Raw genomic sequence first — 13,311 nt, 5'->3', positions numbered from 1 at the left:
GAAAAGAAAACGAAGAGTGAAAATGATTAACCTTACAAATCTCTGACTTGTCTTCTACATGCACAATGGATACACTTGCTGGCTATGCTAATCTGCCACCATTAATAATATCATCTCTCTGAGATTTACCAGGAATTATTTCTTCATTTAATAGGCTTCTTTCATAAAAAATAATAATCCCAAAACCACTTGATTCTAATGTTAAACTTTAAAATCACAAGATACAGCCTTAGAGTGTTAATATGATTTTTTTAAATAATAATCACTAACCTGATTTATTGGCTCATTGAAATTGGCAATAAGCCCTGCACGTAATGTAGATTTCTCCTCTTCTGAAAGAGCACTGTTTTTAAAGAAATAAATACACATAATAGATGCAACTTCTCATTTCTTACTATCTAAACGTTTGAGTTTCTTCTACTTAGCAAGAATACAGGAAGAATGACACATTTTCCAGTAATGTTTGAGGCAAGCCTAAGGTCTACAGACTGGATCCAAAGAACCATGTGCTGAAAGAAAAAAGCTATTAGCACTATTCTGAAAACTTGTACAAGAGCTTGCATAAGTGTTGACACAAGAGAGAACTGCAGTTCTTATATTTTTCCCACTCAAGCTGAAGAATGTAAGTTGGGTTTAGTTCCACTTTCCTCCTGCAATAGCAGCAAGAGTAAAACAGTCCTTCCGGAAGTGGAAGATACCTTCGGATCCAACTGTATGATACCCAAGGAGGAGTGGACAGGTTTCGCTTGCTTTGCTCATATAGGTTGGCAAGTGAGAATAAAAGCTGTATCTTTATTTTGGATCTTATTATTGATGTAGAAATTGTTCACTTTGGTTGTGTGTTTTTGAAGTTTCGGTTATGACTATGTTATGTTTGTAGTTATGTACAGTGGGTGGCGCTGTGGGTTAAACCACAGAGCCTAGGGCTTGCTGATCAGAAGGTCGGCGGTTTGAATCCCTCTGACGGGGTGAGCTCCCATTGCTCGGTCCCAGCTCCTGCCCACCTAGAAGTTCGAAAGCACGTCAAAGTGCAAGTAGATAAATAGGTACCGCTTCAGCGGGAAGGTAAACGGTGTTTCCGTGCGCTGCTCTAGTTCACCAGAAGCAGCGTCGTCATGCTGGCCACATGACCCGGAAGCTGTATGCCGGCTCCCTTGGCCAGTAATGCGAGATGAGCGCCGCAACCCAAGAGTCGGACACGATTGGACCTAATGGTCAGGGGTCCCTTTACCTTTACCTTTACAGTAGTACCTCAGTTTTTGAACGTCTCCGTTGTCAAACGTTTCGGAACTCTAATGCTGTAAACCCGGAAGTAAATGCTTCAGTTTTCGAACATGTCTCAGAAGTCGAACAGGAAATGCGGCTTCTGCTGAGTGCGAGATCCTGAAGCCTAGCTGTCAGCTACTGAGTTTCAGTTTTTGAACGTTTCAGAAATTGAACAGTCTTCTGGAACGGATTACAGTGGTACCTCGGGTTACAGACACTTCAGGTTACAGACACTTCAGGTGACAGACTCCGCTAACCAAGAAATAGTACCTCGGGTTAAGAACTTTGATTCAGGATGAGAACAGAAATTGAGGCCCCATTAGCTAAAGTGGTACCTCAGTTTAAGAACGTTTTCAGGTTAAGAACAGACTTCCGGAACGAATTAAGTTCTTAACCAGAGGTACCACTTTACATTCGAAAACTGAGGTACCACTGTTATTGTTTATATGTTGTAAGCCACCTTGAGCCTGCTTTTAACTTTGGAAAGGCCACATACAAATAATATGATTGTTTGATTAATTGAAGAGACAGTTGAAAAGTTTTATGTTTTATCAGTAATCTGTAACATAACAAAGTTGATAAAAAGCTTAATTATTCAAGAGGCCAGTCTCTCTTTCTTTCCTGGGCTATGTCCGCAAACTTTCACACAAAAGACTCAGATGAATTTTAAAATCAGATGGCAACGTGGAATAAAGCGTAGGTGCTATTGAGAAAGAAACTTCCACTCTATGTGGCTCTCCCCTTATTTTTATCAGGATCATAGCTAAGAAACCATGCTTTCAAAAACGATCGAAGTATTTTAGGAGTTCAACTAGCATTAGGGGTCATATTTAAATGTTAGCATTAAGAAATGTTTCTGTGCCATGTCTAAATACATTTGTGGAATACATTTGTGGAAGTCCATGGGGAATTATGAGATTTGACACTTTTTAGGCAAGCGGAAAATGGAAAAGGATGAATTCACCTTACAGGTATAACCAGGTGCAATATTTTCTAAAGCACTTTAAGCATAAGGGTTTATGTGGATATTGAAAAAGAAGAAAGAAAAAGAAAAAAGCCTTTTGGAAGCTGCTCATGTGATGCAATACTGACATCTGCAGGAATGCAGAAGTGATCTTTATTCCCCACACAGGAGTGTCACACAATCAGGTTTATAATTTAGCCATTTTCCTCCACCACTAAAAAAAATCTGATTACTTAGATAACATATGTGAAGCTATCTAAACCGATGAAATAAGATAAATAAATTCTATGTAGTAATAAAATATATTTGCACCAAGTTCTAGAACTACCTTCAGAAAATCTCAGAATTCTTCCACCAACATACTTCCCCATATACATGTCACAAATTAAGTTAAAAGTGCATGAAGTTGCATTAAATATTTAGTCCTATGAAAGATACCAACCTAAATTTATAGGAACTGATGAAAACAAGGATGTAAAAAGCAAACAGGAGAAGTTAATTTTCATTTATTAATAAAATGTAAAAACTACTTCTCCAAACAGCATACAAATACAATTGTAGGAAAAACACGGCTAAAATCCACAAAGCAATTTAAAGCAAAGATGCATAATCATTAAAAACTCAGATGAAAATCAATGAAACTTTAAAAAACAAAATAAGCAGTGGGGGGGGGGGCGGTAGGGGTCACCACGGGCCAGATAGACAAGCTCTGTGGGCTGCTACCAGCCCATGGGCCTTAGGTTGTCGACCCCTGATATAAAGTCCTTCTCATGACTGCAACTTTTAAAAGAATATATATAGCAAAATAAGAGCACAGAGAATGTGTTCCTTACTGTGGTGCCACACGTCTCCAATAGCGGTCGATTCCATTTTTGAAGTAAAGCACAGCTAACCACCTCACATTTACATCCAAGGTGTGATTTGTGACGATATTCTGGAAGAAAAGCATAGAGTTAAACATAGCTCTCTCTCTATAGTACACATCATTTTAGCACTGGAGAATGGCATAATGGTTAGAAGCCTCCATATTATACTAAACTGTGTTGATAGAAAATAAGGTTTTAACAAAAGCAATATTGGGTGTAATATGAATTTAGTCATAATCTTTGACCAGGAAATACATAATCTGCTTTTACTTTTTAGCCTGACCCCCAACAGAAGAATATGCAGAGTTTAAGCATTGTATTTTTTTAAAAAAATTAAGTTGTTATATGCCAGTCAATACCTCTGGGAAGAGAATGTCTGAGAACAAGGGAGAAACAATGGAGAGCCCCCAGTCTCTGCCTCATTCCTCACTCATATTACAGATGCCTACTGTAATTAATATCCAATCTACTGCAGTGGTGTTTAAAAGGGCTGGGGGAACTCTATAATGGACACCAGTTCATACTGCATGTTGCCAAAGCAATAAGGCCAACACTTTCATTCCCTTCCTCATTCAACATCATCAACAAGCTGGTTTATGTTCTCTCCCGGCCATCATGTTTTAATGCACACAACACTGGACTAATTCCAAAAACTAGATCAACTACAAGCATCTCAGTGTGAAGTGGAATTTTCCCAGGCTGTAAGCTCTGCAGTGAAGCACTAGCTGCCTGTTGGCTTTTGAAGACACAGCAGTGTAGATGCAGCCTATGCATCCATCCACTATATAAACACACATGAGAAGGCTGGAAACATCCCACAGTTCTCATACAAGCAACCACAAATAAATTTCTATCACATGTGGCAAAAATAGGCCCAATATCCAGCACTTTCAAAATCAGAAGGCAGAATTATCAAAAGAACATTAATCTGCACAACAAAAGTAGAGAAAATCGACATTATTCAGCAAAATGAGCAAGCTTTGTTAAACAAATTCAGAGGCCTGCTTCAGGCTACAGTACCTTGGCATATTAAGCTCTCTTTCTCACACAGCCCCTTCAGCACAGTTGTCATTAAACTGGGAAGTCTCTTATTAACCACAGTTTCATGTTTCATTCAAACCGGGAAACTATGGTTACTTGCTCCTGAACAAGCCAGGATCTTAAACCATGGTTTGAAGTTAAGATCCTGGCTTGTAAGGAAGCTCACAGCACTCAGTAATTAGTAACTGAGTAGGGCTGAGATCGCCACCATCCATTTCATTGATTTGCCTAATGAAATTTTAACAGAATTAAGGAGAGCATTGCTAAAATTAGGATTCTTGCACACAGAGACCAAGTTAACACTTAAAATATGCTAGGGCTTCTGACTTCTGATGGTTAACTATAACCAAGCAACACACTAGTATATGCTGCCCAATTGCTCTCACTTCACTCTTCCCCTGGTATGAGTGGGAATAACAAACCATGAAGACTTGGCTACCTATTGCACCTGAATAAAGATCATAGTATTGTATACTAACAAGTCAGAGTCCATTAAAGCAACATGGCTTAAAGATGACTAGTGAATGGGGGATTGTTAGGCAGAAACAAGCCACAATCCCTGGTTTGTATACAATGTAAAGTCAAGACTTGTTTATTTATATCCAACTTGCAAGGAGCAAGAGAGCAGCATGCACCAGCAGTTTATCATTATGTCTGCACGCAGTGAGGTGTATGATTCTAAATTTTGTCTTTTATATAACATTGCTAAAAAATAATATTCCATGCCATCAGCTATCACATCAATAAATCATCTGTCCAAACTCTGTTTCCATCTTATAAAATGTGAGCCACGTTAAATTCTTATTCAATTAAATGAATTAACATAAGAAGCCTTGGGGCTGCTCTTAATTAAAAGAGGTAGAAAGACATTCAAATTTTAAGGTCTGAGGGCAAATTCAGCTTTGTTAATTGGAAACAAATAAATTTCCTTATTTGCTGGAAAGGACTTAGGTCAGAGTAAACTAGAAAAGCAAGTGTGCTTCCTTCCTCACCTTCGGTTTTTGCAACTGTAGGTTTTTGTTTCACGCAAGGAGTATCTAAATATGCAGGGAAGACTGGTCATGTTTGCACATAATGCTAAGACAGGATCTGCCAACCTAGTGCCTTCTAGCAGTTTTGGACTACAGCTCCCATCAGCCCCAGCCAGGACACCCGTGTTAGCTGAGGCTGATGGAAGTTGTAGTCCAAAACAGCTGGAGGGCACCAGGTAGGTGAAGGCTGTGCAAGCAGCCAAATACTTCTGCTTTCCTCCTCCTTTCCAAAAGAGCTGAACTCAGCATTATGTCTGAACCAGAGACCACAGTTTGCTTTGGCAAACAAACTGCAACCGCAAGCCAACTTGAAGCCATGCCTTTGACACTGGCTTAGCAATAATGATGTGTCAGGGCAAAGCAAGCCAGGAGCCTCTGTTTTGATGCAACACTAAGGTACCTTCTGCATGGTCTGTGGACCCACTTGCAGAACAGAGGAGTGAAGCACTAGCCCAAAGCCCACACAGCATTGTCTAATAAACCATAAGTTATGGTTTAGTTTTACATGCAAGTGGAGGCACTGTGCCACTTGCTATTAATGCCGATTTCAATCAACATTGCATCTGCTAAAGACTGAACTTCTGAAGCCCAACGTTCTATTTCAGGTCTGGCTGGACATGCTGACTGCTGATCCCTAGATGAGGCAGGTGTATTCTGAATTTCAAGAGGCGTAAAAGAAAGATACTGTTTCCAGATTTAAAATTATCCCCCCTTTGATATCTCTGTCAGTGAATGAGAGGCCCAAGCATCGTATATAGATATAATGTATAAATAATGCCAACATGTTCTGAGCCACAATCCTATGCACATTTGCCCGGCAGTAAGCCCCACTGAAGACACTGGGGACTTGGTTATGTGTAAACATGTTCAGGATTGCACTGCTATCCACTCTCTTATTCCTTAGCTTCAAGGCCCATGTAAGTTATCAAGGAATCATAGCATCGTAAGAGTTGGAAGGCATCCAAGGGTCATCCAGTTCAACCCTCTGAATTGCAGGGATCTCAGCTAAAGCATCCATGACAGATGGCCATCCAACCTCTGCTGAAAAACCTCCAAGGAAGGAGAGTCCACAACCTCTCAGGGGATTCTGTTTCACTGCCAAACAGCTCTTACTGTCAGAAAGTTTTTTCATATGTTTAGTCGGAATCTCCTTTCTTGTAAATTGAATCCACTGGTTCAGGTCCTCCCATCCAGAGTAGGAGAAAAAAAGCATGTTCCCTTTTCCATGTGACAGCCCTTAAGATATTTGGAGATGGCTATCATATCTCCTCTCGGTCTCCTCTTTTCCAGGCTAAACATACCCAGCCTTGAAGACGAGGAAGAAGAGATGGTGTCATATTGAGTGGAGAGGTGGAGGAAAGAGAAGTACCGAGTCCCCTTGCCTGTGACTGTGTCAGCCTCAAACCTTACAATAAGTTAGGGAGCTTCCCATCACCACCACTTTGCCCACTTCCTATCCAGTCCACAAATGGCAGGCATTTAACAGTTAGTTATAATTGCTCCAAATCAGCAGGAGTGGACTACAGGTATCCTGTAAATCTGCAAAAACAAATAACTAAATTCTGCATCTCAGTTGGTGGACGTTGAGGTTCTAGTAAAAACACAAAATAGCTTCCATAAGCCCTAATGTCAACTTTCCCCAATGCTAAAACTCTGCTGGAAATGGATTAACTGCTACAAGAAACAGCACCTTTGCCTTTTTACAAAATAAATACATTGGGGTGAGCAATATATATCTTGACCAAGAAAGACGTCAGGGGAAAAGGAAGGGGGGAAAGGAAGCCATAATGACTTTAAGACTTACCAACAATACCGAATAGAACCCTGGTTGTGTCTCCCACTGTTTCAGTTGTTCCTCGGCTGGTTTCAGCACAACGGTATCTTGACTGGTGGCTTGGGTCAAGACCTGAAGAACAACGCTACTGGCGCTATTGAGATCCATGAAAATCTGCCAAAGATATTTTAAGAGAAACCCATTGGCATAAGTATATACACTATTTAACTATTCTATATTGCAGCATTCGAAATTTGCCAGGCACAATTTGCACCTGACTATTGGCTACTTGCGACCAAGTGAAGCTGCCTTGGCGCCAGGATAGCACCTGATGTCTCCACCATCTGGAGATGCGTGCCTGGGGATCCTTGGATCTTGACTGTTTTCACACAAGCAACAAATCCTGTAGCATTCTATCCATGATACCTTACCTGCACAATCAGAATAAATTTCAGGAACCCAAAAGTCATACTAAAAAATACAATTTTTGGGTTTTCTGACCCAAAAATGGCAACTAGGCATTCCTGTTTGGTGACTAACCCTAGTTTAATGAGCCATTTGGTGCCTAGCTTATATATCTGAGTTTCTATATGGCAACTTCACCTGTTATTTGGAAATTTAAGTATTCACCAAATCTAAGACTTTAAATCAATATTTAATTGAACTACTACGTATAATCTGAAGACTGAGAATATAGAGTGAAAGCCAACATTAGACATGCTTACTTTAGACTTGTTGAAATCCAACATTAGACATGCTTACTGTAGACTTGTTGAAATCCATGGATACATGTATGATACTGCTTTAAATGTAAGGTACAGATGGGGCATTGGTCTAATTCCACAAAGACAAATAATATGTGCATTTTTTTTTTTAGAACTGGAGTCACACATATTAAAGAGAAAATAAGCAAACTACAGTACCGGTATTCAAGTTTCCCTTGTAGCAAGATGCCTCTGAAACATTGAAACATCCTGCACCACTTAACACTTCTCTGTCATTCCATGAAATGCCCAAGGTGGCTGACAAATATGAAAAGCAATTACAAATACCAATAATTAAAACAAAAAAAAATTGCTCTCCTCCAAAGCACAATACACAGAGCAAAATCTGAATCAGGAGCAGCTGTCTCAACTCCAAAAACAACTAACAGAAATCTTACCCATTTATACTATCACAATATCAAATGCTTTCCCTGTTCCATTTTCTTAAGGAAACTAGTTCCATTTATCATTTCTCAGCTCCCAATCTGCTCTCAAAATGTTCTATGTTTCAATGAAATCCTGGACTGTAGAACTTCAGCATTAAACACACAAAAGGAGGAATTTTCCAGGCATATTTGCATTCTTTAGGCATCTGTTTCAGTGGGGACAAAAAAGCAATTCTGCTGAACAGAGAACTGTAATTAGTTATTTTTCACAGAACATAAATTTGTTCTCAAAAGTCTTCCCCTTTTAAAATGTGAATTACAGTGACCCAACTATCTGATTAAAAATAAACAGAAATAATAGAACCTCAATGTTTCATTGGCAAGATTGCAAAAATACAACTTTGTCAAATTTAGAAGGGGAAACAATTTTAGCATAATTAAAAGTAAGCTGGGAAGCAAACAAAACTGTCCTACTAGGCTCACAATGTATACAAAAGGCAAACATTTACAGAAAACTACAGTATTCAAAAAAGTTATGCAAGCTTTCTTATTTATACCTCTATACTGTTGAAGGAAGCACTACTGAGTTCAATGAGGTGTATTCTCAGGTGACACTGCACACATCTGCAGTTGTGTATGAGCAGTTTGCGCAGGAATACAAAAGGATGTCAAAATTGCCAGAATGGCCAGTATTAAGTAGTGGGCGGACATAGCAGACGACACAGATATTTCTCCAAGAAGTTCTTTATAGTAAGCTGGAACTGAACGGAACACAAACAGCTCAGCTGGCCTGCTTTTATAGGCAGCCGGCTGACAACATTGTAACAACAGCCCAGGGTTTCCCGCCTAAATTAACTGACATGGACCTGAGTGAAAACTTCAATACATAACAGCCAGTTCTAGTGCTTTATTAAAGAAAGGTGTAAACTTACACAACACAGCCTGCAGAGCCCTGCTGTCCTTACAGACTCAGGGCTGAGGCAGAAGTAGCAAGCTTTGTCCTTGAGGTGCTAAGCTTATAAACTAGGGGTCAGCAACCTTTTTCAGCCTTGGGCTGGTCCACCGTCCCTCAGACCATGTGGTGGGCCAGACTATATTTTGGAAAAAAATGAACGAATTCCTATGCCCCACAAATAACCCAGAAATGCATTTTAAATAAAAGGACACATTCTACTCAAGCAAAAACACGCTGATTCCCAGACCGTCCGCAGGCCGGATTGAGAAGTCGATTGGGCGACATCCAGCCCATGGGCCTTAGGTTGCCTACCCCTTTTATAAACAAAGCAATGGAGCTGGGGGCAGGGAGTGAAGTGAAATCTTTGCATTAGCAGCACCAAGTAACCTCCCCGGGGTGCAAGCCTGGGCAGTGTATATGGAGATCCTGGGCTGCCCAGATGACATGATCCCCCGCTTGGCCTCACCCCTGCTCAGGCTACACAGAAAAAGCATTTGGGTTCCTGAAATTCATTCTGAATGTGCAGATAAAATATAATAGATAAAATTCTACAGGATATGGAAATATTGTGTGAAAGCAGTCATGATCAAATGCATGCATCCCCAGGCGGTGGAGATGTCAGGCATCATCCTGGCATGCAGGCATCTTCACTTGATTGCAAGTGGTTGATAGCCAGGTGCAAAATGCACCTAAAGGAACATTAGGTCCAGTCGCGGACGACTCTGGGATTGCGGCGCTCATCTCGCTCTACAGGCTGAGGGAGCTGGTGTACAGCTTCCGGGTCATGTGGCCAGCATGACAAAGCCGCTTCTGGCAAACCACAGCAGCACACAGAAACGCCGTTTACCTTCCTGCCGGAGCGGTACCTATTTATCGACTTGCACTGCGTGCTTTCGAACTGCTAGATGGGCAGAAGCTGGGACCGAGCAATGGAAGCTCACCCCGTCATGGGGATTCGAACTGCCGGCTTTCCGATCAGCAAGCCCTAGGCTGTGTGTTTTAATCCACAGCGCCACCCGCGTCCCCACAAAATGGGCCTAGAACCTGGCTAATTTCAAACAGAACTCTTTTCCACATACATATCTGAGTTCTCAATCGTGCTATTATATTGCAATTCTGCACAACATGTCTCTAGTGTTAAGAGTCATTATGTTTTCTTAAAGTAAGTTCCAGAGGCTCACTCCCAGTTAAGTGGGGATAGGATTGCAGTTTATGTGATTTAGGGTATAGTCTTAACACCTAGCTACTTGGAAGAGAGTTAAACTAATTTCAATAGGACTTACTTCTGAGTAGACATGATTAGGATTGCACTGTGAATAAGGACTTGCTCATAGAGAAATAAAAATGCAGCACTGACAAAATTTACTATCATAGTGTGTCCTCAATATAAAGTTGAAATATAACCATAACAGAAAACAATAACAATTCAGTGCTCAGGCAATGCAAATATTCAGAAATGAGCATCTGAATGGGAAAACAGAGAACTTACAGGACAAGGAGCCCGTGAAGTATACTTCGTTGTAAAAAACAAAACAAAAAAAACCTAGTCATTTTTTAAATTGCAAAGAAGAAAAAGGTTTTTAAAAAGACCAAATTCCTAGTTCTGTAAATAATTCTGAATTGCATCTATAATGCCATTAATGCTTTACACTCAGATACAACTCTCCTGAAGCATAACTGACCCTATAAAGTGTTTGAAGACATGTGTTTGCTTGTTGGTTAATGTTTAATGAACAATTCATTGAGATGCGTATTTTAGTATTTAAGGAAAGAGCACATGAATAAAAGGCAAATTGCTAGTAATAAAAATACTACACAAAAGCATCATTTATATAAAGTCTATCGAAAAACGTTTAACAAATTCTACCCGCTGAAAATGCAATAGGCTCTGCTTCCTCAGTGACATTTATTCTTCTGCTGCCCAGTCTATTCCAGAAACAATCCCATGCACATAAGCCTGTGTGACCCAGTGAACAGTATTGGCACTGGACGTGTCCCCTTAATTCAGAAAGGAGATGATTTCAAAGAGAAGGTGCTACTACAAAAAAAATCAGTCCCTCCCCTTGGTTGCCACAAAACTGAACTCTGTAGGTTCTTGGGAGAAGGACCGTAACTCAGTGGTAGAGCATAGGTAAGTCTTGCACACAGAAGGTACCAGGTTCAATCTCTGACTCCAGGTACATAAAAAGCTGGTTTATACAGTCAGGCCACTGGTCCATCTGGCTCAGCACTGCCTACATTGAATGGCAACAGCTCTCCAGGGCGAGAGATACTGGAGATTGAACCTGGGACTTTCTGCATGCAAAGCAGATGTTCTGCTATTGAACTATGGCTTCCCCCTTGCCCCCAAAAGGTCCTGGATGAAACCGTGGAGAACCTCTGCCAGTCAAAGTAGACAATGCTGAGCTAGAAGGAGGAACTCCCCTATGAGGAAAGGCTGCAATGCTTGGGCCTCTTTAGAGAAAAGATGAGAAGTGACACCACAGAAGTTTATAAAATTATGCATGGCATGGAGGAAGTGGATAGAGAAAAGATTTTTCTCTATCTCTCATAACACGGGAACTTGTGGACATCCATTAAAGCTGAACATTGGACAGATTACAGAAAGTACTTCTTCATGCAGTGCATAGTTAAACTGCAGAACTCTCTGCCACAGGAGGCCGTGACAGCCAACAACTTGGATGGCTTAAAGAAATTTGACAAATGCAAGGAGGATAAGGCTAGCAGTGCCTCCACCATCGATTCCAGAATAGCAGTTGCCGGAAATTGCAGGAGGGGGGTGGAAGCTGCTTTTGTGCTCCGGTCCTCCTTGCGGGTTTCCCACAGGCACCTGGCCCGCCACTGTGAGAACAGGATGCTGGACTGGATGGGCCGATGGCCAGATCCAACAGGCTCTTCCGAACCTTTTTACGGACCAACAGTGCAAGGCAGCTCTCAGCATTCACCAGACGACTTTAGGGCAGGTCGACATGGAAGAAGCTCCTACCTGAGGACAGGTGCGACGGCCGTGTCCTCTTCTGCCACACTTGGCAGCCCTGCCTCACGGTCGTGACTCCCACCCCAATTTCTCCCCACAGGTCGACCGGTACAGGCAGCCCAATGTGTCCAGCCCTGACACAAGACACAAGCCCCCTTTCCCACTCCAGATCCTGGACTCCCGAGCAGGGTGGGAAGAAGATTCGTATCTGGGAGCCTCCGGGCTCCTCGCCTGCTTGAAGGATGGCAGGGCAGGCTGCCGGCCATCGCCATCGCCTCCCCCCCCCCCACGCAAGTGGACCTGCCCTGCCCAGAGTGGTGGGCCGGGGGCGGCTCACTCTGTGTGCGTGTGTCGCGCGCGCGCGCGGCCCCGCTTCCTCCTACCCTGGGCTGAGCTCCTTACCCGCGATCTCGGTCTCGCGCACGCGGATCCCACTTATTCCGAAGCTCGCGCCACTAGCCGGGGCTCTCACACCGTGCCAGGACGAGGCGGCGCGGCCCACTGGCGTCATCGCGGCTCGCCGCCCCTCGACTTCCCTGTTCCCTCCCCTCCCTCTGGTCGCCGTGGTTACCAAGGCCTGCAGCTGCTGGGGCGTTAAGTGGGGAAATAAAAAAGATAAAAAATAGAAACTCGCCTCCTACCTACCTGGATTCTACGATCGTCACCTGAGGCTTTTCTTCGTGTGCCTCCTCCACGAGAGGACCTTTTCTGCAGTGACTCCCCCTGTGCTGAATGCCCTCCCCAGGGAGACTTGCCTGCCGCCTTCGTTACATATCTTTATGGCCTCTTGAACTCCGGGTGGGGTGATTATTATTATTGTTTCTTATTACAGTATGTTTTTTTTTATCTGGTAAGCCACCTTGCGATCTTCGGGTGAAGGGTGGTGTACAAATTTATTAAACAAACAAGTTCTATTCGAAGCGGTAATTTAAGACATGTGAATGCGTCTCTCTTGACCCTTTATATCTTTGGGAGAGAACTATACGGCGCTCGCATTTTACGGGGCGTTCTTCAGGCTGTGTGTCATCATCATCCCACCGCCACCCTCGCATTCATCCCTTAACGGCTTTGGCCAGCACCCCGAATTTCAGAGGGGCAACCTGTTCGCCTGCTGCAGCAAAATCAGCCCGAAGTCTTGCGGCACCTTAAAGATCAACTACTTTCTATTTACTGCTGTCCACTTCCTGCACCAAGTGTGATCCTAATGTGCGCGTCACAGTCCCCTCCCCAGCCACGTGTAGTGAGGAGGTGGGCCGAGCTTTCAGCCACAATAAACGTGCTGAGTTT

General features: G+C 42.5%; 1 protein-coding gene across 4 annotated transcripts in view; it reads right to left on the bottom strand.

Moving 5' to 3' along the window:
* Positions 1 to 13,002, bottom strand: part of IPO11 (importin 11) — a 67,858-nt gene extending 54,856 nt beyond the window's left edge. For 2 of the 4 annotated variants that reach the window (XM_033164676.1, XM_033164679.1), the window contains exons 1-4: positions 12,427 to 12,594; positions 6,973 to 7,116; positions 3,064 to 3,164; positions 271 to 343 (exon numbers count right to left, since the gene is read on the bottom strand). In XM_033164676.1, the coding sequence (XP_033020567.1) occupies positions 271 to 343; positions 3,064 to 3,164; positions 6,973 to 7,110 (312 nt within the window). In that variant the 5' untranslated portion in view covers positions 7,111 to 7,116; positions 12,427 to 12,594. Of the gene's footprint in view, positions 1 to 270; positions 344 to 3,063; positions 3,165 to 6,972; positions 7,117 to 12,033; positions 12,154 to 12,426; positions 12,595 to 12,981 lie in introns of those variants that run through there. The other 2 variants (XM_033164678.1, XM_033164677.1) reach the window with 2 other exon arrangements.
* Between the last annotated feature and the right edge of the window lie 309 nt (positions 13,003 to 13,311).

Source organism: Lacerta agilis, chromosome 11 (assembly GCF_009819535.1).
Source record: "Lacerta agilis isolate rLacAgi1 chromosome 11, rLacAgi1.pri, whole genome shotgun sequence".
NCBI lineage: Eukaryota > Metazoa > Chordata > Lepidosauria > Squamata > Lacertidae > Lacerta > Lacerta agilis.
This window is presented reverse-complemented; position numbering and strand designations above follow the sequence as displayed.